The following is a 26815-nucleotide window of genomic DNA, read 5'->3' on the forward strand; positions in this document are numbered from 1 at the left end:
ATGTCGTTGACCACCCCACCGGTTATGGGTCGTTGGGGTCCTCTGAGTCAAGGTGTGAATGGCTGTTGATAAGTTGCAGACCCACCCTGCTATTGTTTGAGTCATTATGGTTACTGGAGTTGGGGTGTGATTGGGTGTTGAGCCGTCTGGGGAGAGAATTTAGGACATTGTAGGTGTAAGTTGGTGTCTTATAACACCTCCCCTGTTCAGAGAGGGTTTTTTCCAGGATGACAAAGATGGCTTCTTCCACCATCTGTCTTCTCTTTGCCAAATTGGGGGCAGCTGTGGCTGAGGGGATAGAGCGGTCGTCCTCTAACCAGAACAGAGCGGTTCGATCCCAGCCTTCCTTGGGCAAGATACTGTTGAAAACATGCTGCTCATAGATGCACTGTATGATTGTATGCGCGGGTGGCAATAAAGTGTACTGTAAAGGGCTTTGAGTGCCCATCAAGATATATAAATACATAACCATTTACCATTACCATCCACAGAAGAGTGTAAGTGAACTGCTGAGTCCTGGCCTGTGTGAAAGACTAACATAACATCTAGGGAACAGGGTTAAAGGAGTGCAGCTCGCTCCTCAACTGAACTGAAACAGTGAAAGAAGAGTTTCTTTCATCGCCTTTTGTCTGAAACTGTGAGGCACTTGCTAACCTTCTTGACATGTTTAGTACTTTGAAAAAAGCTTCTTTTTTTTTCAAATCTCGTAAAGATGTTACCTTGTCTTCAAGTGATAACTTTAAGGTCTGTCTTAGTGGGAGTAAAATTCTCTCCAGGCTACGTTGTTAGAAAGCTTCATTTTCTGCACAGTGTCTCTGGTAGTTTTAGCAGTGATGAGAACAATTTGGCCAGTGAATGTATCTCCGAGGTTTTTTGACATCATTAGAGTATTTCAAACTGAGACTGAGCAGCACACATGTTTTTACAGGAGGGAAAATTGCTCTAAAAAATGTGGCCTTTTGATAAATCGTTTCCCTATTGATTTACATAAAATTATTCATCCCAAAAATGTTGGTTTATATTTCAATGTCACAAAAATTGAATGGATTAATTTGAATTTGCATGGACAAAATGTTTTTATACACTGGGTTTCAGAAGAGACGGATTTCTCTGGACCCACTGTATGTGTTAGTGTTTCGTGTCTCTCTGTATTAAATCGTACCTGGATGTTTTCTCTGTAACAGTAGTAGATATTTCTTTTATATTTAGATATTCCTTTCGGGGCTCATGATTCTGTGTCACGCCTTGTCTAGTGCAGAGATTTATTTTGTCCACCACCTAGTGTGTTTAAGCTTCACTTGGCAACTTTGGATAAATGCCTGCACGTTTAACTTATAGCAGAAACCTCCACCTGACAATCGCAATTATCTAGAGTAATGAAGTATGGAGCAACCACAGGATGATTTATGTCAACAGCACGTCCTTTACGCACATCAAAGCAGGGCCTTTCTGCAGGAGGAGTTTGTTTCCAGAGTCAGCTTCAGCTCTTTGTTGCCACAAAAGCATCTCCTCCTTATGAGCAAATATCCAAGCAGGCTCTCTCTCGGTCATTGAGGACCACTGCCTGCTGCCGTTTACCTCGTTCATACCTCTGTGTTTCCCTGTTCTCCATCTGCTCCAAAAAAGAATCCCCTAAAAATGAAAATTCAGTTCACTCAACCCTCTGTCAGTCACAGCTCCTCTGAGGACTGTGTGAAAACCAAAATGAACATAAAGTTCAGCCCTGTAGTCCCATCTCAGCCCCCTGTGAAGCTGTTAAAGGATGCAGGCTTATTATTCTGCACCATTTTGTTTTTAAATAGCAACTCTTTGTATACACTTGAGAGGAGCTCACACTCACATTGTTGTGACTATTTCCTCCAATTATATGGTGTAATTATTAAAAGCTCATTCAGATCTTAATACAGATTAACAACAGTGAAGAAGTGGAGTTGTGATTATGAACGTTTGTCAGAATGTTTCATGCCCCGGCCTCAGCTTGTTAGTCAGACGCCATATTTCTTTGCTATATCCTCATTTCCCTTCGCTATTAAACCGATTTTATGATTATCAGTTGACGTATTGCTCCACAACAAACATTCACTGAGCTCCGCAGCATATATTGCTCTCCAAACAATCCACCGGCACCATCCATCTTAATGTGTCAGTGAACCGCAGAGAAGTTTAGATACTGTAATGAAAAACAGACCTCTGATAACTCGCTGTTTTTAAAAGTGACTGATCCACTGGCATCGCATAATTCCGACTTCTCAAAATCAAAAAAAACAACTGTGTATTTTTTTATTCAGAAAGCAATGATAACTGAAGCTTTGATTTTCATTCAGCTCCCATTGTGCTGTTGGATTTAAGTACCCCCTGTCAAGTTTTATTTTTTTCTTGAACTGGTTATCACAGGAAAAGACCAAGGACAATCAATGCAAGCTTTTATCTTTTGACTGTAAATTGACATTAATTAATGTTCTGCAGTGGCATATCAATCATTGTGCTATTAAAGCTTTGTTTTGAGCCTTTTTCCACTGTGCCATTTGTTCTGCTGAACATTCATCGTGCCATAATTAGTTGTTCTTTGTTCATTTCGGTTGAAAGATTAGTGCTATGCAGAGCATCCTCACCAGTCACAATGATCAGAAAATACACGGGAAGTTGGTATTTCATGAGATCCGCTGCCGGTCAATTAATGTGGCAAATGATGACTTCACAGGGAAATGGCAGAAATAAGTTTTAAATCCTTATTATCAAATGTCTCAGAAACTTTACTACAACGTTTTACTCCCCAGCAGCCGATGCTATGTGACATTCAAATGGTAACTTAATGAGAATTCTTTTAGTTCTTTTCACACATAAAAACTGAAAAGTTACATAAAAAAAATAAGTGATCATCATAGAAACTCTTGTCTAAAAACTCGTGGTCAGCTTTTTTTTGCCGAATGACAAGGGAGCAGTTGTGAGCGAAAGAGCCAAGAAAAGAGGAAAAAATCTAAAACTAATTTCCCATTCCACGAACCCTTTCTTACCCTTTTTCCTCCAATCTCGACTCCCCCTCTTTTCTCCCCTGCAGAGCTGCTGTCAGCCTGCCACGAGCTCAGGTGCCGTTACGGCTGCGTCATGACGAGAAACGGCACCTTCTGTTTCTGCGCTGACGGCTTCGAGGTCGGCGAGGACGGGACGAGCTGCAGAGGTAGGATTTTTCTGCGGCGCTGGTGGGAGGCCTCCTGCCACGGAGCCCCCCCCCCCACACACCAATCTCTCCTTATGCCCTCGGCCCAGACTTCCTTCAGATGAATAAGCGGGAGGTGCTGGGTATATGCGAACCATCTGTCTGCAGGCAGGGCCTTATGTACAGCGCATTACACCCCGAACACACACACACACATATTGCATACAGAGTGCACGGTTTCCCGGTGTCTCTTTCTCTTTTTATTCATGCCCTTGTTATGTGCCACAGGCCCGGTTTCTGACAGCGAGCAGGGAAGACAGGATTTTGCTGTCAAAGGTGCCTCTAGTTGTTGTGTCTTACTTGGACGCTGCTCGTACCTTCTACCAGCGACATGGCATAACATTGCATAATTGCACTGGAGGAAAAGCTTTAACAAGTAGCAGCGCTTCCTGAATTTGATCCTGTTTTGAGGGAGACATGAGAAAGAGTCATTCATAGGGTACTGTAGCTCCGAAAAAAAATCTCATTGGTTATAACAGTAATTATGCTTGAGGTTCTAGAGTGAGGCCACATTAAGTATACTTTATGTATTTCGGTCATGTTTGAACACACCTAATTTGTTACAAATGACTCTCTTCCTTTTTCCATAAGATCATGATGAATGTGCCGTATATGGCGCATGCAGCCAAACCTGCACGAACACCTACGGGTCATACAGATGCAGCTGCACAGAGGGATACATCCTACAGCCTGACATGATATCGTGCAAAGCCAAACAAGGTGAGCGGCACACTTGCAATCGGGGAAACAACTTCATCTGCATAGTATGTATTTCTCATTTTCGAACAATAAACAAGGCCAGTTTTCTTCAGCCAGAGCGGAATTCTAGCTTATAATCGCCATGGCGCTCGCCAAGATTAATGTGGTTTAGCAGTGACCACATCTATCACCCACATGGGAACGGGTAGACATGGTCAGGCCGGGATAATGATAAAATTAATGAGCACGAGACTTTAAGTGGGAGCAGTCTGGAGTATTTTGTGCAGAGACAATGCCCAGCGTCACCCTGATTTATGTTAATGCCTGATGCCTGTGACAAATCTGTCCCAATGAGTAAAACAGCCCACTTAGAAATAAAACAACCAAAAGAGGTGTTGTTTTTGGTGGTCCGCCATCCACGAGTACAATCTTAACCACGTGCAGTGTATATTTGTGTCATGCGTTGAACCATAACATCAAACAGATTTTTTTTGAGGATGTTGTCACAATGGCATATACGGTGTGGGTTGAAGCTAGCCTGAGGCCCAACACAACTAGCTGGGGAGAACGCCACTGTTGCAGCTTTTAATCAATGTGACTGGTGTCCTACCAGGAATAAACTGAATATGATTACCCATAAACTTAACTGAACCCCAATGCTCACATGCATTAATATTAATTTAGCAGAGAGCGATAGTGGTACAGGGATAACTATGGGGTTACCATTAGTTGTAAAAAAGCTTATGAATATAAATTTCAAATCGAGCTCTTTGAGGCCAGAAGATGAGGAGCAGCAGGGTATGAAAAACATATTAATGTGCTGAGAGTAAGATTAAAGTTAAAACTCCACAGCACAATATTTGGGAGGCGTGGAGGGGATTTCATCCTGATTTAATCTCTTCTCATTTGGCTCAGACTAAAGTGAAAGGTGTGATAATTTTATATTCTATTTGTACTTTTGTTTGCAAATCCGACGCCACCGATGGTTTTCATGTCTTCTTGATTTTGCACTTCACTGACTCATGTGAAGTAGCAAATTACAGATTATGCAGCAGAGGGATAATTGTATGTTGGAAACAAACACATTTATCCGACTCCTGTAGAATATATTAAGTGGCAGGAATCATGCTGAATGTCTGAATAGCAGACCCACCACTGCAAACTACAATAATAAACAGTTTTTTCTACATATATGTATTTTAAATTCAACAAATTCACCAATGTTTATTCAACATGCGTCTTCCTCTCAAAATTGTGCAACTCTGGCACTCAGCCCGAAGCGCACATTGTTCCTGCTTAAGATGTAGATGTGCTAAGGACCAGAATGTCTATTTATTTTTAAGTAGGGATACTTTCCTAACCAGGTAGGAACTGTAGCTTCTTGATTAATATTTTTTAAAGTTGGTAAATACTGCAGTTTCAGGGAACTACATTCTTGAATATTTATGGCAATGATGGGGTCAGAATGAACTAGTGTCCACACAAAAAAATACATGTAACATCTGATGCTAGTACATCTGGTCTTATAGTATTTTTCTTCATAGGTTCTGGTCTTTTTATGGGAGGTTTTCCAGCAGGAAAAATATAAATTAATTGTAAACCATTATTACCTTTAAACCAAAATCTACATCATACGAGCCACAAGTGCACAATGCAACAAAACAATAAAAATAGTACTTTTTTTGCAAAAATGACTTCTACTCCCGTATTGGAGAAAAATGCATCAGTGCTAAATGTTGACTCACAGGGATAAAGGAAGGGACCACCCACTCTGATTACAAGAGTGGCCCTCGACTTGAATGTGTCCTTCTGACGTCGTAAACCTCTTGTCGGAGACTGTGCCTGCACCTCATGCAGTCAAGGCCATAAAGCAGCTGATCTCAGTTTTAGCACCGTGGACACCAAGCAGGGAAAATAGTCTGTTATGGTTAATGTTCCTTGTTGTGTTCATTCAACTCAAACAGTTTTGAAAATCATTTTTGTTTGATTGCTTTGGGGCTGTTTCACCCAGTGTTGGATTTAAGTTACACCCTTTGTTTCTGCCTTTGTGTCTGTGTCTGTGTTATTCTTGTTTTCTACCTCTAATGGTGAAGGAATCTTTAATCATGGAAACCTTGCTGAATTTTTCTGTTATTTTTCTTTTTCTGTGTTCCTCAAAAGTGTTTTGGCTCCTCTTTAAGTCCATATTTAGAAATTATTCTCCCTCTTTTCCTTGAGGTCTCTTTGGTCTCTTGATGTTTCAAGATTAAATAATTGCGAAATAGAGAAAGAAAATAATGCCTCCATATTTTCCACTCCAGATCCTGGTGACAGCCGTCCGGCGCTTCTCATTGGCGGCTCGGATCGTATTGTCATCACCCATCTAAATGGAACAGGCCTCAAGCCCCTGAGGTCTTTGAGTGCAAATGGAACTCTGGCGCTGGATTTCCAGCACAAGCAGGAGAGTGTGTGCTGGGTCCTGTCGACAGAATCCTCCGGGCAACTCCGCTGTGCTGAAACAAGGAATCTGCGTGGATTCACACGGGAGCAGCAAATAAAAACACAACAAAGTCTGCAACGTATGTTTTCAACAGTTTTTTCTCCCACAATCCTTTTTCTTTACTCTGATGATTTGAGTAATAACCTGTTCTGGCATCATCAACACTTTCATTTACGGATAATGATACACATCACCCAGTGCTCTCTCTCTCACAGGCAGGCTTTTACTTTCTCTCTTTCTTCTCTCTCTCTGTGTCTTGCCATTATCTGTGCGGTTGAAGGCAGGTTAGACTCAGTGGTCGAGGTCACACACCTTTCTCTTACAGCTGTCTGTCAAACAGGCAGGATACACAAACAGCAGTTCTCTCACTCTTCCTTCACCCAGTTGATCTTGTCAGGATTCTCACACATACCAGACACACTTGATATTAATTTTGCATGCTAGTTTTCATGATGTCATTTAACAGTTTAAAAGTGGAACAACAAATCAAAGCCTGCATCAGAGGAGTCAGGTTATAGACGCCTGTCCTTTTAGAAGAAAGTAAGCAAAACCTTCAAATTAATCAGGATTCTCAGTGACTTTGGTAATTTAAATGTCCACAGCACCAATTTCACACATCAAGATAAATGTTCTCGTCATGGCGAGAACGTTTTTTGATTGCCGCCTGTGCCTCTCAGGGGGCTTTTCAAAATGTTTTAAAAATAACTCTGATTATGTTATTAGGGTTATTTCAGCTTTGACTAATAAAATACAAAAGACAGAAACTCTGCACTACAAAGTGGTTCCTGGTGTTTGAAAGGTGTGAAAAGATCCTGACAAGCTGCATTATAAAAAGAAAACAATCAAATATATTTGCAACTTGAATAGAAATTAAAAAGTTGACAAATATTAGCCTCCCTTTGCCTTAATAATTTCTATACTACTTTTCTTTCAAATGTGTCCTTTGTCCTCAGAAAACCTGATGAAAAAGTGTATTATATCTCTATATATATTTTATTCAGCTGTTTTACACCAGACTCTAACTCGAGCTCGTCCCATTGCAGATGTGGAGCAGATGGCCATTGACTGGTTGACGGGAAATTTCTATTTCGTCGACCGGGCCAATGACAAGATATTTGTCTGCGACCGTGGCGGGGACACGTGTGTTACTATCCTACAACTAGACCTCCTCAATCCTAAAGGAATAGCTCTGGATCCTCTCATGGGGTGAGTATCCTGCAGCCTACATAATACGCCATCTCCGAAAGCCCAGCGAGGCTCATTTATCATCATGCATCTTTTGTTAAGCCGAAAAAAAAAAAAATCACTATGCATAACAATTGACTTGTCTGGAAGAATATGAGTGAGTTACAATGAAGGGATTTAAATGATTCCCCGTCCTTCGACTCAGCCCTTTTCTCTTTGAGCTGTGTAATTTGGTGGATAGCTGTTGACGGCTTCTGCTGTCTAGACATTCATTTGTATTCACTGATTTCACCCTACATCCCTCAGTAGAAAATTCCCCTGCAGGACTTTCCATTACAGGATTTTTGTCTCAGCAGAGATCACACACACACACACCCAGATATTTCCAGCGTGTGGCTGACAGTCACATGGACGTTGACAGTGTTGCAGAACTTATTATGTAGGTTTCTTGGCAGTTTCCCGTGTCATCTCGTGTCATTGTGCGAAAGCGCAAAACAGCCAAATAATTTAAATGAATTGCATGCAGCAGCTGAAGCAGAATGCGAAGCAGTTATAAGCAGCTCAGTCTTTTCCGGGCTTTTATTTCCAGTGAGCAAGAGAAGAGGTAAATCTTTATGTCATGACTCAAGAACAGGTAGCTCGGGGTCAAAGCAAGTATTTAATAACACACTTTCTTTCTGTATTAACCCTGGAATTTGTATCACAGAAAATAACCACCAAACATTGGACAATGGAAGCATCTTGCTGCTGTACGTTTGCCTATAGTCATAAGACCAACATGACATCATTCTTTTATTTATCTTAACTAAATAAATTTGCAGGTTGAAGCTGAACTACTTTGCTTCATTGGGGATTTTTTGAGATGATAAACTCTCTTCATTCAACAGCTGCTATAAAGCCACTGGGTTTTCCGTAATAATTAGCTGCTGGTTTCTTAATGAAACGAATAGTTTTGATTTGGTCGGCAGCTTCTCTGTGTTCTCATTAGATTCCGGTCAGCCACTGGAAAGCCTCACGGCTACTGATACATATTCTGTATGTTAGAGTTTCTACTTTGCCTGGCTCCTTGTGAATGATCTCTCACAAGTCAGCTTGTCTTTTCAGTGTTTTTTGATGGAATCACGCATGACTCATACAACTGCTTATTCTGTTGTTTGTATAGAGGTATGGTATCGTGGATATACTCTGCTGGCCCCAAAGGGAGTTGGACATGCAGGCTGCAGGCTAGATTGACATTGTAAGACATATACGTTTTCCAATGCCTCCTCCTGACTCTAATTGGAGAGACACGGCTGCTTCTGTTTCTGTTTTCTGTTTCTGGAAAAAAAAGAAGAAAAAAGAGCCTGAGAGAGGTCTGTCAGCCCGGAGCAACGGAGTGAAAACAAAAGAAATCATGGAGGTGTTATAGAAGCACGGCGTGTGCAGGTGTTTATAGAATATGCTCTGGTTTGCCGATCCATTTTTATTGTTATTTGACTTCCTGCCTCTCAAACTATCAGGTAGGGCGTTTTACACCGGAAAAAGTTTTTGACAGTAAAATACATTTTTCTGTTATGGTTCATTGGCTCTTTTTTTTTTTTCTTTTCGATTATCTACAAAACTGAAGATTCCATTGAGTTGCATTTTTAGTTTATGCCTGTTCCTGGAAAGGATGTGCTCTGTTTTTGAAAGTCCATCAGTCATGTTGGACAAAATTAGTCTCTCTTCACTGGTGTGTGCAAGAATTATCATTTAATTCTAGCAATATGCCACTGAGTGAGCCATGTGTCGGCTGTAAATTCTCTTTATATACAATAGATTTGTATATAAAGATAATTTATTACTAATTGTTTTACCAAATCCATTTTGGAAAACGTTTACTCCCTGAATTGTGTTGTGTGACTGTGATGTTTCCAAGTGAAGGAAATGCTATGTTTTTTACTGATGGTGCCTGATGTTGGTTTTAGATTAAACATTAAGGCCTCACTATTCGTCCTGTGGGAGCCATGAATGTTTGTTCTAGTTTCCATCGCAATCCATCTCATAGCTGTAAATGTTCCTGCCATGTTGGAGCTATAGGTAAAATCAGGGCATCAGCAAAGTCACACTAAGTCACCCAGCCTCATGCAATAACATTTTCATATTCTTGCTCTAGTATTCGTATTCGTATTAGTATTTTCTGACTTTTGTCTCTGACGCTTGTTCATATGAATCAATCCAGAATCAAGCAAACTCTCTCAACTTGACAAATGTGTCACCAATAGCTTGTTGAAATGGCTTGTTTCTGACAACAATGTCCCAGAAGAATCTCACACTGCAGAAGCATATCAGAAATCAGCAGACAAAAACATTACACATTGATTTAGTCAGTTGTCGTATTAGAGGACGCAAAACAATTGTGGCAGCGACAAAGAGGCGATGAGAGAAACAGGCTGTGATGAATGTGGGAGTCGGTCACGGGGATGACACTCACTGAGATATTAGAGAGTATTTCAGCCCACAGTTGGTGACATGAAAATGGCGGCTCTTATAACACAGGACACTAATTGGCAGGAACCTGTATAACGGCTTTGAGGCTTTTGTCAGAATGAGATAATTAAACATCTACTGAAATGTATAATCACTGGGATGAAATATGCCACTGAAAATAACCTCTCAGTAAATTGGTGGTGGAATGGTGGTGCAGAATATTCTGCATGAAGTTAGTGATATATACTTTGCATTTGTTATATATTTGTAATTTTCATGATGTACATTTTTGTATCAAAGTCACTATACACAGATTCTGCCACTGCATTATGACTAAGAGTGTTTGGATTGATGGATTCATTTCACAAGGCCGTCGTGTGAACATGTGAATTATGACTCATGTCTGTCAGGAGCAAGGGAGGAAGCAGTGTGACACTGGTGTTGTTCGACGTGTCAGACTGTCCACTTATTAAATCCCCCTTGCTGTGGGAAACGACAACAAAGTTTTGACTATGACACCACATGATGTTGTTCACAAACACCTTTCCCACCAGTGGCCAATGCTGGTTACCATTAGCCTTAATTTTCCAAATGCTAACCAATGCATTTTGCAACTCACCTGAAACAAACCTCAACAGATGTGGTTGCAGATCAGAAAATTAAAAAAAATAAAAATAGATTCTGTAACATTCTACTTCCAGAAAAAATGCAAAGTGCAAAATCTCAAAGGTAACACAAACAAAATAATTGCATTTTAAGGGTCTTGAACATTAAATTAAAATAAGATTTAAATGAAATCAGAATGTCTTTAAATGTCTCGTTAAATTTCCCTGCAATGCTCCTCTCTGATACATAGACACTGGAGGCCGGCACAATAAAAGCAGCGTTTCCCATTTTCTTTGATGTAATTTGGGGATATTTAGAAGGCAGGCTACAGAGGAACTCAGGGTGTGTGAATAGACATAAAGTGATAGACAATATGTGATGCACAGAGGAGCCAATCCACTTAGTACCTCAGAAACCATAAGGACAGCTTGAGAATCAATTCTGAAAGACACAGGAGCCAGTGTAACTCATGGAAAACAGGTGTTGTATTTAGCCTAATTTGTTTCTTGCAACAGGGACCGAACAACACCGCACTAAACCTGAAATGTCCTTTAACCGATGTAAAGACGCCGTGCACTGCCTCTTTAAGTATTTCAAATTGCTGGGTCTGCACAAACAGTGTAATTAGCATGGGGCGCTGGCCACGCTGTCTCACTGTGGCGCTGCGAGGACAAAGCTCCAGCAGCTTCCACTGGTAATGAGCTTCAGCCAGAGAGCAGTGGGAAGCTGACTTAATCTGCACGAGTCAAGTCAGGGGAGCGAGTGGGCTGCCCTTTGAACCGCAGATCAGGCTACTCTGGAAAAGCGTCGGCGTCAGCAAGGAGCACGGCTCCCCGAACAGGTGCACCTCCACGTGGCATACAAATGATGCCTTTCTGAGATTAGGATGGTGCTGAGGCCATACCTGGAAATTCTGCAGCCTCAAGGAGATCCATGGAAGATTTTTTGGAAATGAGCCCCCCCTCTGATAAAATGATGGCATGGGACCAAAGCAAAAAAGATTCTCACGGTAAAACAGAAGATGGAGCAGACAGTGTTACAACTGACAAAACAGCTTCAGTGTATATCCTGCAAAGTCATGTTTTATTTTACCTGTGGCTTTCTGTCTCTTTCATACAAGCAGTGGTAGAAAACAGTCGATTTCCTTCAGCTGCTGTTCAGGTTGAATTTTTAGGCTGAAATGTCCCTTTTACAATAAATGAAAACGAAAGTACAAACTTTAACACAGTATAGAGACATTTCTTCCTCTTGAAGAATATGAATCCGTTATCTCTGCTTCCAAAATGACGGGCTGCTTCAGCTGAGTGTTTCTTAATTCAATTTAGCAAAAAAAATCCTTAATCTAATAATTATTTTGCTATGGCAGTGAAAGTGGTTTAAGGTTTTAAGGTGTCTGCTTGTAGTTGTAATCTTTTGCAATTTTACAGTTAAAGAATGCAAGATAAGAAACTGATGAAGATAAGAATGTGTATCTTTAACATTTATACTAAATTAGTTTTCTATTGCCAGCACCTCTGTAATCCACATTCAGTGCTGTAGACTTATAAATAACACCAAAAAATAACACCCTTTTTTAAAGCTAAAAACTAGCGTCAGTAGAATAATTTGAAAGCTGCTATAAAGCCACATCAATGCTCTAGGGCTCAGTTGTAAGTAAAACTGGTGCTTGGTTTCTGAAGAGCAAGTCTTTCCCACATTTGCAATGGGCCCATTGTAGGTGTGTTGCTCTAATTAGGCAGAGAAGTGGAGGCAGGAGTATATGCAGCTGTGCTACAGAGCTATGATTGGATGATCGGTGTTCACAGGGCAGGTGAGGCTATATATTACACTGTCATTGTGTTTCAGCGAATGTCAGTGATTTATGTGTGTAGACGAAATCCGGGATCAGGAGGATGGAATGAGACTCTGCCAAACATCCCCATGTAAATAACCATTTAATCACTCCTCCGTCTGCAGAATGCTCTTCTTCACCGATTACGGGAATGTGGCCAAACTAGAGCGCTGCAACATGGACGGCACCAACCGCACCCGGCTAGTGGATTATAAAATTGAGCAGCCCACTGCTGTGGCATTGGATGTGGTCAAGAAGCTGGTGTACTGGGCAGACGCCTACCTGGATTACATCGACGTGGTGGATTATGACGGCCGGAATAGGCACACCGTGATCCATGGGAGCCAAGTGAGTATCGCATTCCCCTGAAAGCTGCATTTTGTCCTCCACAGGCTCCACATATTAAGGGGCCATTGTGGACAAACTTCAATGGGAACCTGAAGTGACAATTTGCCGCTTTTATTAGCACTGTCTCCCTCTTGATTTGAGAGACCTTTGAGATTGTGACATGAGAGCGTGTTTCCGTGTTCATTTTCTGTTATAATTCAGCCTTCATTTTAATAGAGGAGGTCTATTGAAAGGGCAATAGCTGGTTTATTAACTTGAAGGAGCAGAGGCACATGTGAGGCTTTCTTCTAAATGAGCGTATCAAGTTTCTCTTCAGTGGACCACTTTTGAGGCCTTTCATCACAAATTATGACTATTCATTAAAATAACCCTTTTGAACAACTTGGACGAGATGTTCAACATTCATGAGGAAAAGAAGAAAAAAAAGTGTATTTCGAATAAGTTGTTTTGTAGGCAGGTGTTCTTTGCAAAAAATAATTTCCATCTCTATTAGTTTGTCACCTTATTGGAGGATGTGCTTCATAGTTGTGATGAAAAACAAGGAGTGTATTGTTTCAGTTCAATTAAACTCCTCGTCTGCCACAGCTCTGCTTTCCTGCTCTTTCCTCTGATGCGGCTGATCCTGATTGATGGGTTGATCAGTTGATTCTGTCGTTGTGTTCAATCCAGCATGTGGCTCCACTATAGTATGCATTACATGTGCTGGAGGTAAAGATCCTTTGAAGCATAGTGTCAGGAAAGTTACAGTGTTACAGTAGAGTGCTGAGGCTTATTCCATAGGGAAAGATGGTTCAGTGGTTTGTGATTTTCTTTTTTTTTTGGTAATTTATTTATTTATTCTGACGCATGTTTCTTGGTGCACCTCATGTTCAGGTGTCACCCGGTGAGCTCAGGGTTTTCTTCTTGTGACTACAGCTCATCCAGCCATGTCGCTTAGTGTCAGGCTGCTAAATGTAGCATGGAGGCTGTGTTGTCAGGGCCAGTGGCTTCCCCGTGGACTCCAGCTTTTGACCCTGTGTGGGTAGCCAAATGTACAGATGGCCCCACTCCCCTCTCCAATCCCCTGCATGCTCGCAAGATAAAAGCCCTCTCATTAATTTATTTTTGTTATTCTTTTCTTTGCATTCCTCTCGAGGTTTTACTTATTTTTGGCTTCAGGGATGAAACAAAAAAATCACCATGGATCTCTCTTATTTTTTCAGGTGTCGTACATTTATGCACTCGCTGTGTTTGAGGACTTCCTCTATGCTACCCACTCTGACCCTTCCAAAGGGAGTTCCTCTGTGGAGCTGCTGCAGATCCACAGGTTCAACATCACAGCAGATAGCACAACGCTTGCCAGCCTGGGGAATACCAGAGGACTCCGGATTTACCACAAACTCACTCAGCCACAAGGTAAAGAAACAATTCTATATAGGTTAATTTGAATCTACCTCACATTATGGCTCACGCACTGGAGTCTGTTTCAGTGCAGACAGAGGATGCTATTGATGGTTTATAATGATTTTCTGTCCTCTCTGATTTCGTCCACAGTCAGGAGTCATGCATGTGAAATAGATTCATACGGAAAGCCGGGTGGATGCTCCCATATCTGCCTTCTGAGCGGCAGCTACAAGTCCAGATCCTGCCGCTGTCGAACTGGCTACAGCCTGGGCTCTGATGGACAGACCTGCAAAAGTCAGTGCATGCATGTATTTTGCCTTGGGTGTAAATAGGGTACATCATTGCGTACTTTAGTACATATCTGTAAAAGCAATTCTGTTTCTTCCATGAAGAATCTCATCTAAAGGATTGTCATTGCACATGTCTTCTGTTGTTCATGAATAAGAATCGTGACATATGCCTGAATAGGACTTTATGCAGCAGTGCTCTCTTTGATATGCACCTATAAAGGTCATGTGTCATATTAGAGCTGCGGGGGTGCCAAACATATGTCAGCCTGCGACCGACAGTGATAAAGATCAGCGCTGGTAGAGACAAACCGTTCGAAAGCGACGCTCCGCTCTCGACCTGTCGTGATCCTGATTGATTATTGTCATAATGAGGTTTTAAGTTTGTCTGGATTTGTTGTCGGTCCTGATCAATTGCTGGACATTGTGTAGTTGACAATAAAAGCATAGGATCAAATGGATGACACAATCAGAGGGCCCACCATGTTTCGATCGGGGTAACGAAGCACTGGGAGACTTGGCATGACAGATTTGATTTATTCCCCTCTCAGAGATGTTCTGATGACACCAGCTATCTCTCTCTCGCTCGCGCTTTCTCTCTCCCAAAGCATAATGAGATTCAGTGCTAAATGGTAGCGCTTCTTCATACAGCAGTCACGGTGGGGTTTGATATCTAGGTCTCTTGCAATGTTTAATTGTCTCTTGGGTAGTTGGTCTCTCGCTCACAAAATGATAAATTGAAGTGAGGCATGTGTGGTCCTCACCCCCAGAATCCCAGTCTCCTGGGTAGGGGCTGAGAGCGAGGAGAGGTCTGCTTCTCTCACTGGAAGCCCTCCTTCATTCCTGCTCTTCGCTCTCCAGAGGATCCCAAAGGGTTCGGGAACGTACAGCCCCCTGAGCGGCTGGCGGGCCGCCGAGGAGTTGCCTCAGCTTTCTGGGCCTCTGTTTGCCTTTCTACCGAGACACCGTGTTATTTTAGATCAGAAGCGGTGTTCGCAGCCAAGGTAAGTATTGCCATTGTGTGTTTGCGCAAGCATTCTCCTTCTTTTACTGTCAAGGCAGCAATGTAGCAGGACTGTGATTGAGGGGGCAGAGTATAGTCATTGGCACTGATTACTGGCTCCATTAAGGTGAATGGATAGTGCTGGCTCTGGCTCACATTTAAGAACAATGTGGCCGGTAAGAGGGTTTAATGCTGGGATCAGCATTGATGAATTAGGCCAATTAATTGACAATAACAGTAAAAAAGGGTCCTTTCTTGCTTTGCAGAGCCCAAAAGCGATCTCTTCCTGTTCTACGGCAAGGGGCGTCCCGGGGTGATCCGCGGCCTGGATATGAACATCAAGTCCAGCGATGAGCACATGGTGCCAATCCAGGACCTGGTCAACCCTCGAGCCATCGACTACCACGCAGAACTGGGACACATCTACTTTGCTGACACCACCAGTTTCCTGATTGGGCGGCAAAAAATAGATGGAAGCGGCAGAGAGACGATTCTCAAAGATGGTGGGTTTAGATGCTGTTTTATAATAAGCACTACCCTAAAATAAATTATGCTTACCACAATGTCTTAGAATAGAGAGCCTATAGTGTAAGGTTAAATTAATTTCCCACACTCTTAATCTATTTAATTCTATAATTTAAGTTTTTTCTTTAATTTGTTTTGCTAATCTGACAAAAGCCATTTCTGTTGCCAAATTTGAGTTCTGTATTATTTATGCAACCATCCATATAACTCAATGTTAAATAGAGTGAATTCCATCAGGTGATGATAATTAAATTCTGATATTCCTTTTTGTAGAAAGAAACTAAGTCATGGTACTGCAAAAATAAATGTTTTCTGAAAATGAGATACCATTTGTTTTTGGTGATTGAGTTTAATTGTGTGCTGCTGATTCTGTTGTAGATCTCGACAACGTTGAGGGAATCTCCGTGGACTGGATTGGGAACAACTTGTACTGGACCAACGATGGCTACAGGAAGACGATCAGCGTTGCCAGACTGGAGAGAGCCTCGCAGACCAGAAAGACTCTGTTGGAAGGGAATATGTCGCACCCACGGGCTATCGTGGTTGACCCTCTAAACAGGTCAGGGAAATGGAAAAAACAACAATTTGACAGCTATTTGAAGGAAGGTATGCTTGTAACATGTGTTGCTGTGGGTAAAGGTGCAGGTCTGAATAAAATGGACTAGATCTGGACAGGCTGTGCAGTTATAGCTTTGATAGTATTGACACCTGGAAGTTAAATAAAATAGGTTTTTATTCAGAATTTAGAAGTTAAACATCTCACACACTATATATACCATGTTAGTTCTGCTTTTTGAACACCTCACACAGGATTCATCACCCATACCCATGGAGGAGGTGAAAACTTGTCTGCCAGATCCAAAGACCACTGTGCTGTTTGACATGCAGTGACTAAGATTTAAATATCTTTCAAAATAAAATGCATAGGCCTAAATGTAATTCCAAGTAAACCAGCGTGAACCTGAACCTGAGAGCGATCTGTTGTTCCCTGAACCTAAAGCACAGCTGTGAGCTTAGCAGTTCACCTGTTTGATAGGTGTTTCTCTGTAGCACTCATGGATCATCTCCGCAGTCTTCCTATGCACATGTACATATGGAGGATCCCACCAGCAGAGATGGTAATTAGCATATAGAGAAGATGCTGTAAAAATTCATTGAGTGTCTTAAGGATCTGAAGGATTAACACTTTGGGGCTTAAATAGTATTAACACACACCAAATCCATCGCAGTCAGAGATTAGTTTTCAAGCCTCAAGGGGGTTGTTCTGAACATTTTTCTATACTCTGCTGTTCCACTGCTGTACTGACGGCACATAAACCAAGCCAAGTTAGTTTTGATTTATTTTCTTTCCACTCGTCTGCAGCATCTGTATATCTTCAAGTCCTAAATGACAATTACGTCTGCTGTTTGTCATCTTTCCAGTGTTGTGTCCTGTTCTCCATCCTAATCACGGCACTTATTCGACAATTCCTATTGAAGTCACATACAAGTCACAAAGGTGCAGACTGGATATTGAAGGAAATTGACATTCGTTGGCGCTGATGTGACACAGTGATTTTAAATAATATAATAGAGACATAGCGGGCCGGCCTCTGTTTAGACTCCCTTCCTGAATCGTACAAATCATTAGAAAAGCTACTTCTGGGCTTCTGAGGGAGCGTTCAGCCTGAACCCGACGCTCCGTTGATCTCTATCTGGTGACTTCAGGTGAAATGGATGCGTGCCTCCTGCAGATTTCTTGAATGCATTCTTGTGGCTTAATTTTCTGCTCTGTTTGCTTCCTTCAGTCTGTGTTGACATGATAAGGACTACTAGTGTCAACTTAACTGTGTCCGACCCCTCTATCTCGCTGCATTAGGAGCCTCATACATATATTCACACAAAACATAAATCCTCTCACGAATCGCATTTGACAGGAGTGATGCTTTACTCAGCTCTGCTCATCTCTGGATGATCTCTGGTGTTTGTGACGGTTATGACTTACTCACGTAAACAGCTTCGTAGCAACGTCAGGACATTTTTAGTTTAGGTTCAACTTTATTGTCCACAAAGTGGAAAATTGTCTTTGGCTGCACAGACAAACAGCATCAATTAAAATTCAATCAGTTACTTTAAATCAGGTTCAACAGACCATTACAATTTGCATTTAAAATTAAATTAATTTTAATATTAATGACAATTGTATTCTTATATAATATATGTTATTTTTATATTTCAATTTGTTATTATCTTGCCAAAATGTTTGAAAAATTAATCAAGGTGATGTCGTTACTTGTCTTGTTTTGTCCAACCAACAGTCTAAAACCCCCAAATATCCACATTTTGTATACCTCAAGAGCAAGAAAAAAATGAAAATAGTTACTTTTGAGAAGCTGTTACCTTTAATTTCTTAACAATTTTCCCTGAAAACTACTTAAACAATTTAACCAACAAAATATGAATAGAAAGTTATAGTTACAGTATCGTATTAACATACAAACTCGATTTACTAGTGACATAAACAAATAAAATAAATAAAATACTCCTGTACAAGTAAATGTCATACACTCTCAACTCAAACTTTATTAGAGCCTAAGTTATCTTGAAAATGTACTCACGTTTACAGTGTAAATAATAATCTCTTAATTGACATTGCAGCTCTAAATATAATCATAGGACATGGATTATGTTATATTACGGTATTTGATATTCAGAATAAATTAGTATTGACATTTTCTTACTATGACCCTGCAACTGCATTGTGTCTATCGGCCCATCTGGTGTCTGTCTCTGTGCATGTAGACATGTGTGAGTGCATGTGAGTATGGCACACCACTGAATGATTCATGAGGTTGTAAAGATGACTCGGAGCGAGTCTCCGTTCACCTCCATATCCCATTCCGTTACATCTTCCCTGGGCCAGACCTCTGTCATTGATGAGGGACAGGGGGCCACATGGTTCAGTCCACAACACTCAAACGGAGCAAATCCCTGGGGCATGGTTACCAGAGAACAGATCACGTCAAATTGTGCGCCAAGTCATGTTTCGAATACCAGTGGCCCACTGAGAGTTGCAGTCTCAGCATACACAGAAAACACTGAAAAGTTGTTTTTTTGGTGAGGAATATGGAACTTCAACGTAATCTCATGGGATTGTGTATAAATAGCGCTGCACTTCTAGGATGTTGTGCGCATTTTAAGCACTAAACACAGTTTTGGTTTGGGTTAGGAGGACCTGGAGGGTTTAGGGGTAAAATCAGGAAGCTTGGAAGGACACAGGAAAAACTAAAAAAGAAATTGGTTTGAACCATTTGGTGATACCAGGCTGGACACATCTGGATCCCAGCTGATTTCCACTTCAGGCTGCACAAAACAATTTTTCATGATGTAAAAATGGTTTCTGAACCAAAGATTAAACATCGTGTATTTGGAAATGCAGGTTGGAAAAGGAGCACTGGGAAAAAAATCTGGATGGGACCACACTCATGTTTTTCCAGGGATGTACAGAACAAAGCACGCAATAAATTTGGCATTTTGGGAGAAGTCTGCAGAAATGTGTTGTTACATGTTGTATTGACTGATAAGAAATCAAAGCAGGAGGATGCCGGTGGGGACAAGTGAGTGACAAGGACAACCACTGGACTTCTACCAGTAAATGCAGAGATGAATAAGGAGCAGACAGATCAGCTCTGAACCGTCTTAGTTCTAACATGAGATATTGTAATTGTGGCGGTCTGGAGGTTATGGTGTACGAATGTTGCTGCATGACAAATAGCTCCCCTCTGAACTAAAGCTACGCCTCATTATACAAGTTTATTGGTGCGATAATTGTTGTGTTTGTCTGCTTGCATCTCCCTCTGTACGGCAGCTGGATGTACTGGACAGACTGGGAAGAGGATGAGGTCAATGACAGCATAGGGCGGATAGAGACAGCCTGGATGGACGGATCCAATCGCCGCATCTTCGTCACCTCCAACATGCTGTGGCCCAACGGCCTGACGCTGGACCACAGCAGCAGCACCATGTACTGGTGCGACGCCTACTATGATCACATCGAGAAGATTCACCTCAATGGAACCGGAAGAATGGTGAGATTTAACACAGTATGGAGGAACTCATTTGCAGGAATTATGTTGGCTGTTATTCTATTCAAATTGAACATTAGTCCGCTAGTTAAAGTTTAATAGAGTTCAAGATCCCAACAGAATAAGCAACACTTTATAAACACATTTTAATTCTAATATATCCACCTTAGTGGTTCTCTTGAAAACACATGCTAATCATTATCTAAATCATTTTCCCCAGCTTTTTTCTTCAGATTCTCATTCTTACTGATTTTATTGTAAAGTTCCATTGTTAGATTTATACAAATGAGATTTTAAGTTATGTTTGATCAGAAGAAAGTTTCTTGTAGAAGAATATGAAGAAGTTTTATTAATTATACTTTACTCTACATTCATGTGTCACCCTACATTGTATTGTTGCTATGTTAAATATAATGTAATGAGTGAGTTATCTAAAGTTTCAAATGATATCCACCCTCTGTTCTGTGTCATGTCTTAAACATCTGAAAACACATCAGTTTTAGAGAGTTCAGAGAGTTTTAGAGCCACTAAGTTGTAAACGCTGCTCACCCAGTTTTAATTTGAATGAGTTTTAGTCTGGAGGGAAACGGAGATGTTTGGGAACGATGACATAGTTGGGTCTTTTGGTCACAATGTCCTTAGCCTCCTATCACATTGTTATTCTGTTCACACCTCTATGCATATGCCCAGTGTACGTGAGAGGTAGCGTGATATGCCTTTTTATGCGTGTTGGTATGGACTGGGATTAAAACACTTGTATGTACAGAGTAGTAATATGAATGTAGCCTGAGAACAGACCCTCGTTCACACCGGCACAAATAAACCACCAGCAGCAGTGAAGAGGTGTGTTCACCTGCTAAACATCACTGAAACAAAACCACTGTATCTCACTGCTGCTGTTATGTAACTGAAACTATTTTTATAGATTGTGTGACTCAGCAGGTCACTCACTCTCACCCCGTCAGTGTTTTATTCGACCGCAGTGGGTGATTTTCACAGCTGTCATTCCAGGAACACACATCTGGATTTATAGCTGATAGGCTACACATGTTAACCTAAGTGTTTATCATTATAGGCTTACTTGTGTTAAACCTACCAACTCACTATGACTCATGTCAAGGACAAACCTGCATTATCCATATCCTCATTATAGTTAATCCCAGTGTGCGCATGGAGCATAAGTAAATAGTTTATTAATGTGATTTTGCAATAGCAGAAGTGGTTAGTGGAGAGTGTTCCTGCAGCTTAGTGTCCTTCTACTGTCTGTCTGTAGTCTCCTCTCAGCACCAGGTGTTTCGTGCAGAGGGAACAGGGAGTTTTAAAAATGTAAGGGCTGTTTTAAAAGTTTGAAAGATAGATAAGGAGCCATCACAAAATAGTTCTTCTTCCTCCGTTGTGCACCTTTCAAGGTCCAAACCAGTTTTTTTATATTTTAACACACAATACATTGCTTTTGTTTTCAAAAAAGTGAAATGATTGAAAACAGCTCCTCTTGCCACATTAACTGCGAAACAAAACAGCCCCTCATCCGCAACTGCTCTTGTCAACTGTAGCTGTGCTGGAATATTAAGCTAATGAATTATTTGCAAATGGTATTTAATCAATGCCAAGATTCTAGCAAACATTATTATAAGCAGACAGCACTGCGTGAATAAATTTGTGCAAAGAAATTGAATCACATTCATCATATACTGTGATCAAATAATTTCTAAGCCCATATTCAAACAGCGAGAACCCTGTTTGAGGTGATTGATTTTTCTGTTGCTGGTGGTGTCTCTCTGTAACTCCCCTAATCTTTTGATTACACTGCATGTTTGCTTCATGCCGCAGGTGGTGTACAACGGGAAACAGCTGAACCATCCGTTCGGAATCTCCCATTATCGTAATTTCATCTTCTGGACGGAGTACATGAACGCCTCGGTCTTCCAGCTTGACCTGACCGCCAGTGATGTCACTCTGCTGCGGAGCGAGAGACCGCCGCTGTTCGGCCTGCGTGTCTACGATGCACAGAGTCAGCAAGGTTGGCCGCTATCTCTTCATTCCCTACCCGCTGAACCGTGACTTCCCTAAGAGAGAAAGTAGTTGCCGTGCACTGAAAAGAGAACAACTCCATGCTTTATATAGAGACATCTGTATCCATCTGTATATATGCCACTTTATATGATAAATATACACCAGAGAATTACATATAGGCTATGCCATATGGTGTCAGATTTTCATGGTGAAAAGCAGCACATTGATCAGCCCTGATACCGACTGAAAACAGCTGGGGTTCCACTCTATGACGTTAAATAAGGTGGCTGGGGTTTAGAGGTGTTTACTTACTTCTTTAACAAATGATGATGGATTCATGTTGTTAGAAAAGAGCAGATAGCCGGGGCTCTGGATCCAGCTGACAGTGGACAACTGCATGGGGCCATCACAGCAGGCATTACTTTTGTTGTTCCGTAATCGGCACAATAAGGGAAGCTTGATGCTATAACTCTCAATACAGAGAGACATAATTGTGCACAGTTCAGTGATGTATTTTAGACACATTACTGAACTCCAAGTGACAATCCATCACCAGTTGCTTCTCGGCCGGTACCTACCAGACCCAATCACAGTGCAGATTGTCGTGCCTCATTTCGGTGCCATAGGTCTGTACTGAAATAGTTGCCCCGGTTTACAGGTGACATAAACCTCAGTGCACGTGTCTAGTTACCATTAAGGCGCTGACAGCATGTAATGTTAGCCTACTGTTAGCTAGTAGCTACCTCAAACCTGAGTGAACACTACAACAAAATACCTAAAGCTAAAGAGTTGAAAGTGTGGCTGTATTTCACGCAAAAGGCTTCTGACACCGGGACTTGCAACAAATGTACGAGCAAGAGCCGGGGGTCGAGGGTGACAGCTGGTAGAATTGGTGGATTCGCCAGTAAACTGAGATTGATCATGTGATTTTGTTTTCTTGAAATTTCAGGAAAGAGTCTTATATTTATACAGTTAATATGTTATATTTCAACTTCCGATTCACCGTAGCAATAAAAAAGCAGTTCTTAATGTTGACAGTCCTTTTATGCCTTTAAAAAAAAAATCCATGCTCACTGTACTCGTGACATGAGTTAGTTTGATTCTCGAAAACGTGATTTTCAGAACTTCAAAGCTCTGGATTTGAAGGAAAAAGGCCAAACACATGATACAGATACAAATGGTTGGCTATTGCATCCACAGTCTTGTTCACACCGTGCAGATCATTTCTACCGGACACGTCTCCATTGTTCATGTCACTGAAGAGATTAATTGGCTATCCAGTCCTCTGAGTATTACTGATTGGTTCTCACAAAACCACAAGCTTTATCTCATTGGCTCAGGCGCTGCCTTTGGGCTCAGTGTTAAATGAAAGTGACAAAGGTGTCTTATGCCTTGACTCTATATATATGACAGTATTATTTTTTTTGTGCATTTAGAGAATGTCAGCTTTGTCCAGAAAGACAAATTATTCCTCTGAGAAGGATAAAAATGTCAAATGTCTTTCACCCGCAGTGTTCCCCATAATTCAGTTCACACATAGTCATAGATCACATTGCTTACCCTCGGCATGTCGCTCCAATACAGGGAATGAGTTTTCGTATCATTTAAGATGATGCATGTTTTCATGATTTGAAGTGACCCCATGAACCTTTGCTCTTCACTGTGCTGAGGGGTGAATAGAGAGAAACAAGTCACTTGAGATGGGCGGTAGAAAATGTTGCTTTGAATGTGCAAGACACCTTATTTGGGCTCTATTCCTCCAGGTGACAACGCATGCAGTGTGAATTATGGGGGCTGCGGTACCCTCTGCCTCGCCATCCCAGGAGGGAGAGTGTGTGCCTGCGCTGACAACCAGGTTCTGGAGAAGAACAATGTCACCTGCGCAGGTAGGAGAACATAATGAATCAGACGGAGTGAGACACCTGAGCTCATCTTGTCCCACGACGCTGCAATCCCGGCCCCGTCTTGTTGGACAAATATCAAATATTAACCCTATTTGCATGCAAATCTGCTAATAAACAAGTAAATAAGGTTTTTTTTCACAAATATGAGGCAAATCCCAGTTGTAAGACTTGTTACACGTAAGGTCACAAGACATCATTAACATGTTTTATGTGCCATTACAGCTATGCCAATATTTTCCGTTACACACATGCTTCATGGGAAGTCTCTTGTTGATTTTGCCTCACCACTGTTTCCCATTAGAAACATCCGGCGGTGCTTTAGAGCCGCAGCGTTGTAAAAACGATGAGTTCCTGTGCCACAACTATCGCTGCGTACGGGCCGCGTGGAAGTGTGACGGAGATGACGACTGTCTGGATGGAAGCGACGAGGAGACCCACATCTGCTGTGAGGACCTTTAAAACATACACAAATTAAAACATATATTCAGGCAAACACACAAATGTGTCGTATGTACAGATACTGAAAAGTGTTTTGTTTTTTTCATTGTTCTCAAATTGTAGTCACATTAGCTGTGATAAGATGTAAGAGGATTACAGAAGTTATCTGCCCAATACAGTCTGAGATGGTACAAGTTGTAATTCATCATTCACACACAGGTGTGTCACAATATCTCAGAACTACACCAAAATTTGCTCACATTAATTTAGTGTGATTTATGAGGGGTGAGCTGTGATAAATCGAAATGGTCACTGTGTAATTAAAGTGGGAACAAAGCCTGGATTCTGGTTCCAGAGGCGAACAGACAAACCACAAAGGAGAAGCATGAGACAGATTCTTCTCTCCAAACAGTTTCTTTATATACAGCAGCTGATGGATCATTTTGTGTTTTGATTAGTTGAGCCAAGAAACTGGGAAAATACTGTATGTGAACATTTGTTATTTTTTCTACAGTTCTGAGATCAGTCAGACCCGCTGGAGAATTGATAAAGTTTTATTATTAAGAATTCCAGATGCCTTTGCCACAACTACAGAAACTGAAAATGTGAAGTTTTATTATTTGAATATAGTTTTCAATATGACAGATTTGTCTTCTCTTTGTTGTTTAGTAGCCTTATTAATTTATTTAGCTGACATTATTTAGCTGCAGCGTAACCGACTGATTGATTGTTTCGGGTGTTTGATCTCGTTGCAGACAATCACAGTTGTCCCATTGATCAGTTCAAATGCAGTAACAATCGCTGCATTCCCAAGCGATGGCTCTGTGATGGAACAAACGACTGTGGTAACAATGAGGATGAAGCCAACACTACGTGTACAGGTACGAACTCTTCTACTCTTTGTTTTATTTGTCAATTATGTTGCTCTCGCCGCAGGTTGAGTATTTTACGAATATATCACTTAAATCTATATAATATGTTGTAATTTCAGCATTTTAGAGAAATCAATCATCTTGTTTCATCCGCTCTCTTTGCACATATTGATTTTCAAATTGTTTAAACTCATTTGCCTCTAAATGTTAATCAATCATTCCACTTCATTTTCTAAAATAGAAATTTAAGCACAACACATTATGGTTTTGTTAACATTTGTCTTTTAAAGCAAACTTTCAACAAGGTGATGTTGACAGAAAGAATTAAAGATTAAAAAGGTCTGTCTTCTACGCTGTAAGGCAACTTGAAATGTTTTTACATAATTCATTGAAAACATTAAATAAAGTGAAAGAACTTCAAAACATTTAGAAAATATTGTCTAATATCAGATGATACTTGATTTATCCAAGTCTTGACCGGGGCTCTGCCATGTTGTCAAAGCAGTCGTTTGACTTGACTCTCGCGCGTCGTTCCAGTTCAGTTCAATCCATCTCATAGTGTGAGAGCATTGTGAGAGCATCAAGTGTTGTAGAACCCCGGAGGACAATATATCACATCACTTCTCGTCTCCTCATTGATGCGTCTCAGGAGCTTTGTTTTATCCTTAAGTGATCAATCAGTGAGCATTAGACGATGATGTATGTTCTCTTATTGGCAGATTGCCATGCACAGTCCACATCAGAGAGACACGTGTTCTTGTGTTTTATATGTCACCAAGCAGCAGTCGACTGACAGCAGCTGTGCATTTCCAGTGGCCTTAAGACCGCCTGTGCTTTACTGTGTGATTGAGTGATAAAGAGTTCACACCGGGCAGATACTGAAATCCCTAGTGTTTTAGAGTTGCTGTGCACATTTTTGCATTGACTTATGCACATGTGATTGACTTAAGTGACACCTTGTGTGTTTCTCAGCCCAGCCCTGTCAGGCCGACCAGTTCTCCTGCCAGAACAGACGATGTATACCTCAGGCCTGGAGCTGCGACCGGGAGGATGACTGCGGGGACATGTCAGACGAAACATCATGCAGTGAGTCACGCGTGGCCATTTTAGCAGGTGTCACATGTGTCACCATTTGTTTTGCTCCGTTTGGAGACAATGTAAAACAGGTCAGCTTGGTGAATGAATCAACTACCGATAAGGACATTTAAGGCAATTGTCTGTTTGTTCTTACAACAATAATAATATAATATTGGTAACAGGTATATCTAATCTTTTAGATTTAAAGCTACCATCAGTAAGATGTTTTGAACTCTCTTATAAAACTGATCGACTGCAACTTGTTCAAAATATTCTTGCTAGAATCTGAACCTAAACCAAGAAAAGAGAACATATTCCACCAGCACGAGCATCATGTCACTGGTTGCCAGTAACACAGAGGATAGATGTTAAAATTCTCTTGTTTTTAAAACCAGAAATATTTTGGGATTGTGTTCCTCTCTGCTCGCCTTGGTAC

General features: G+C 41.1%; 1 protein-coding gene across 1 annotated transcript; it reads left to right on the forward strand.

Moving 5' to 3' along the window:
- On the forward strand, positions 1–26510 carry LOC124854629 (low-density lipoprotein receptor-related protein 1B-like). The gene is made up of 17 exons (XM_047342655.1): positions 1–52; positions 3059–3178; positions 3809–3937; positions 6217–6360; positions 7439–7601; positions 12591–12813; positions 14016–14208; positions 14347–14490; positions 15274–15450; positions 15753–15989; positions 16390–16570; positions 19859–20078; positions 21906–22095; positions 23852–23974; positions 24294–24437; positions 25186–25311; positions 26275–26510. Exons 1-17 carry the CDS (start codon positions 1–3, stop codon positions 26508–26510), a joined length of 2802 nt encoding a protein of 933 aa, XP_047198611.1.
- The last annotated feature ends 305 nt before the right edge of the window (positions 26511–26815 follow it).

This window comes from Hippoglossus stenolepis, chromosome 13, assembly GCF_022539355.2.
Source record: "Hippoglossus stenolepis isolate QCI-W04-F060 chromosome 13, HSTE1.2, whole genome shotgun sequence".
NCBI lineage: Eukaryota > Metazoa > Chordata > Actinopteri > Pleuronectiformes > Pleuronectidae > Hippoglossus > Hippoglossus stenolepis.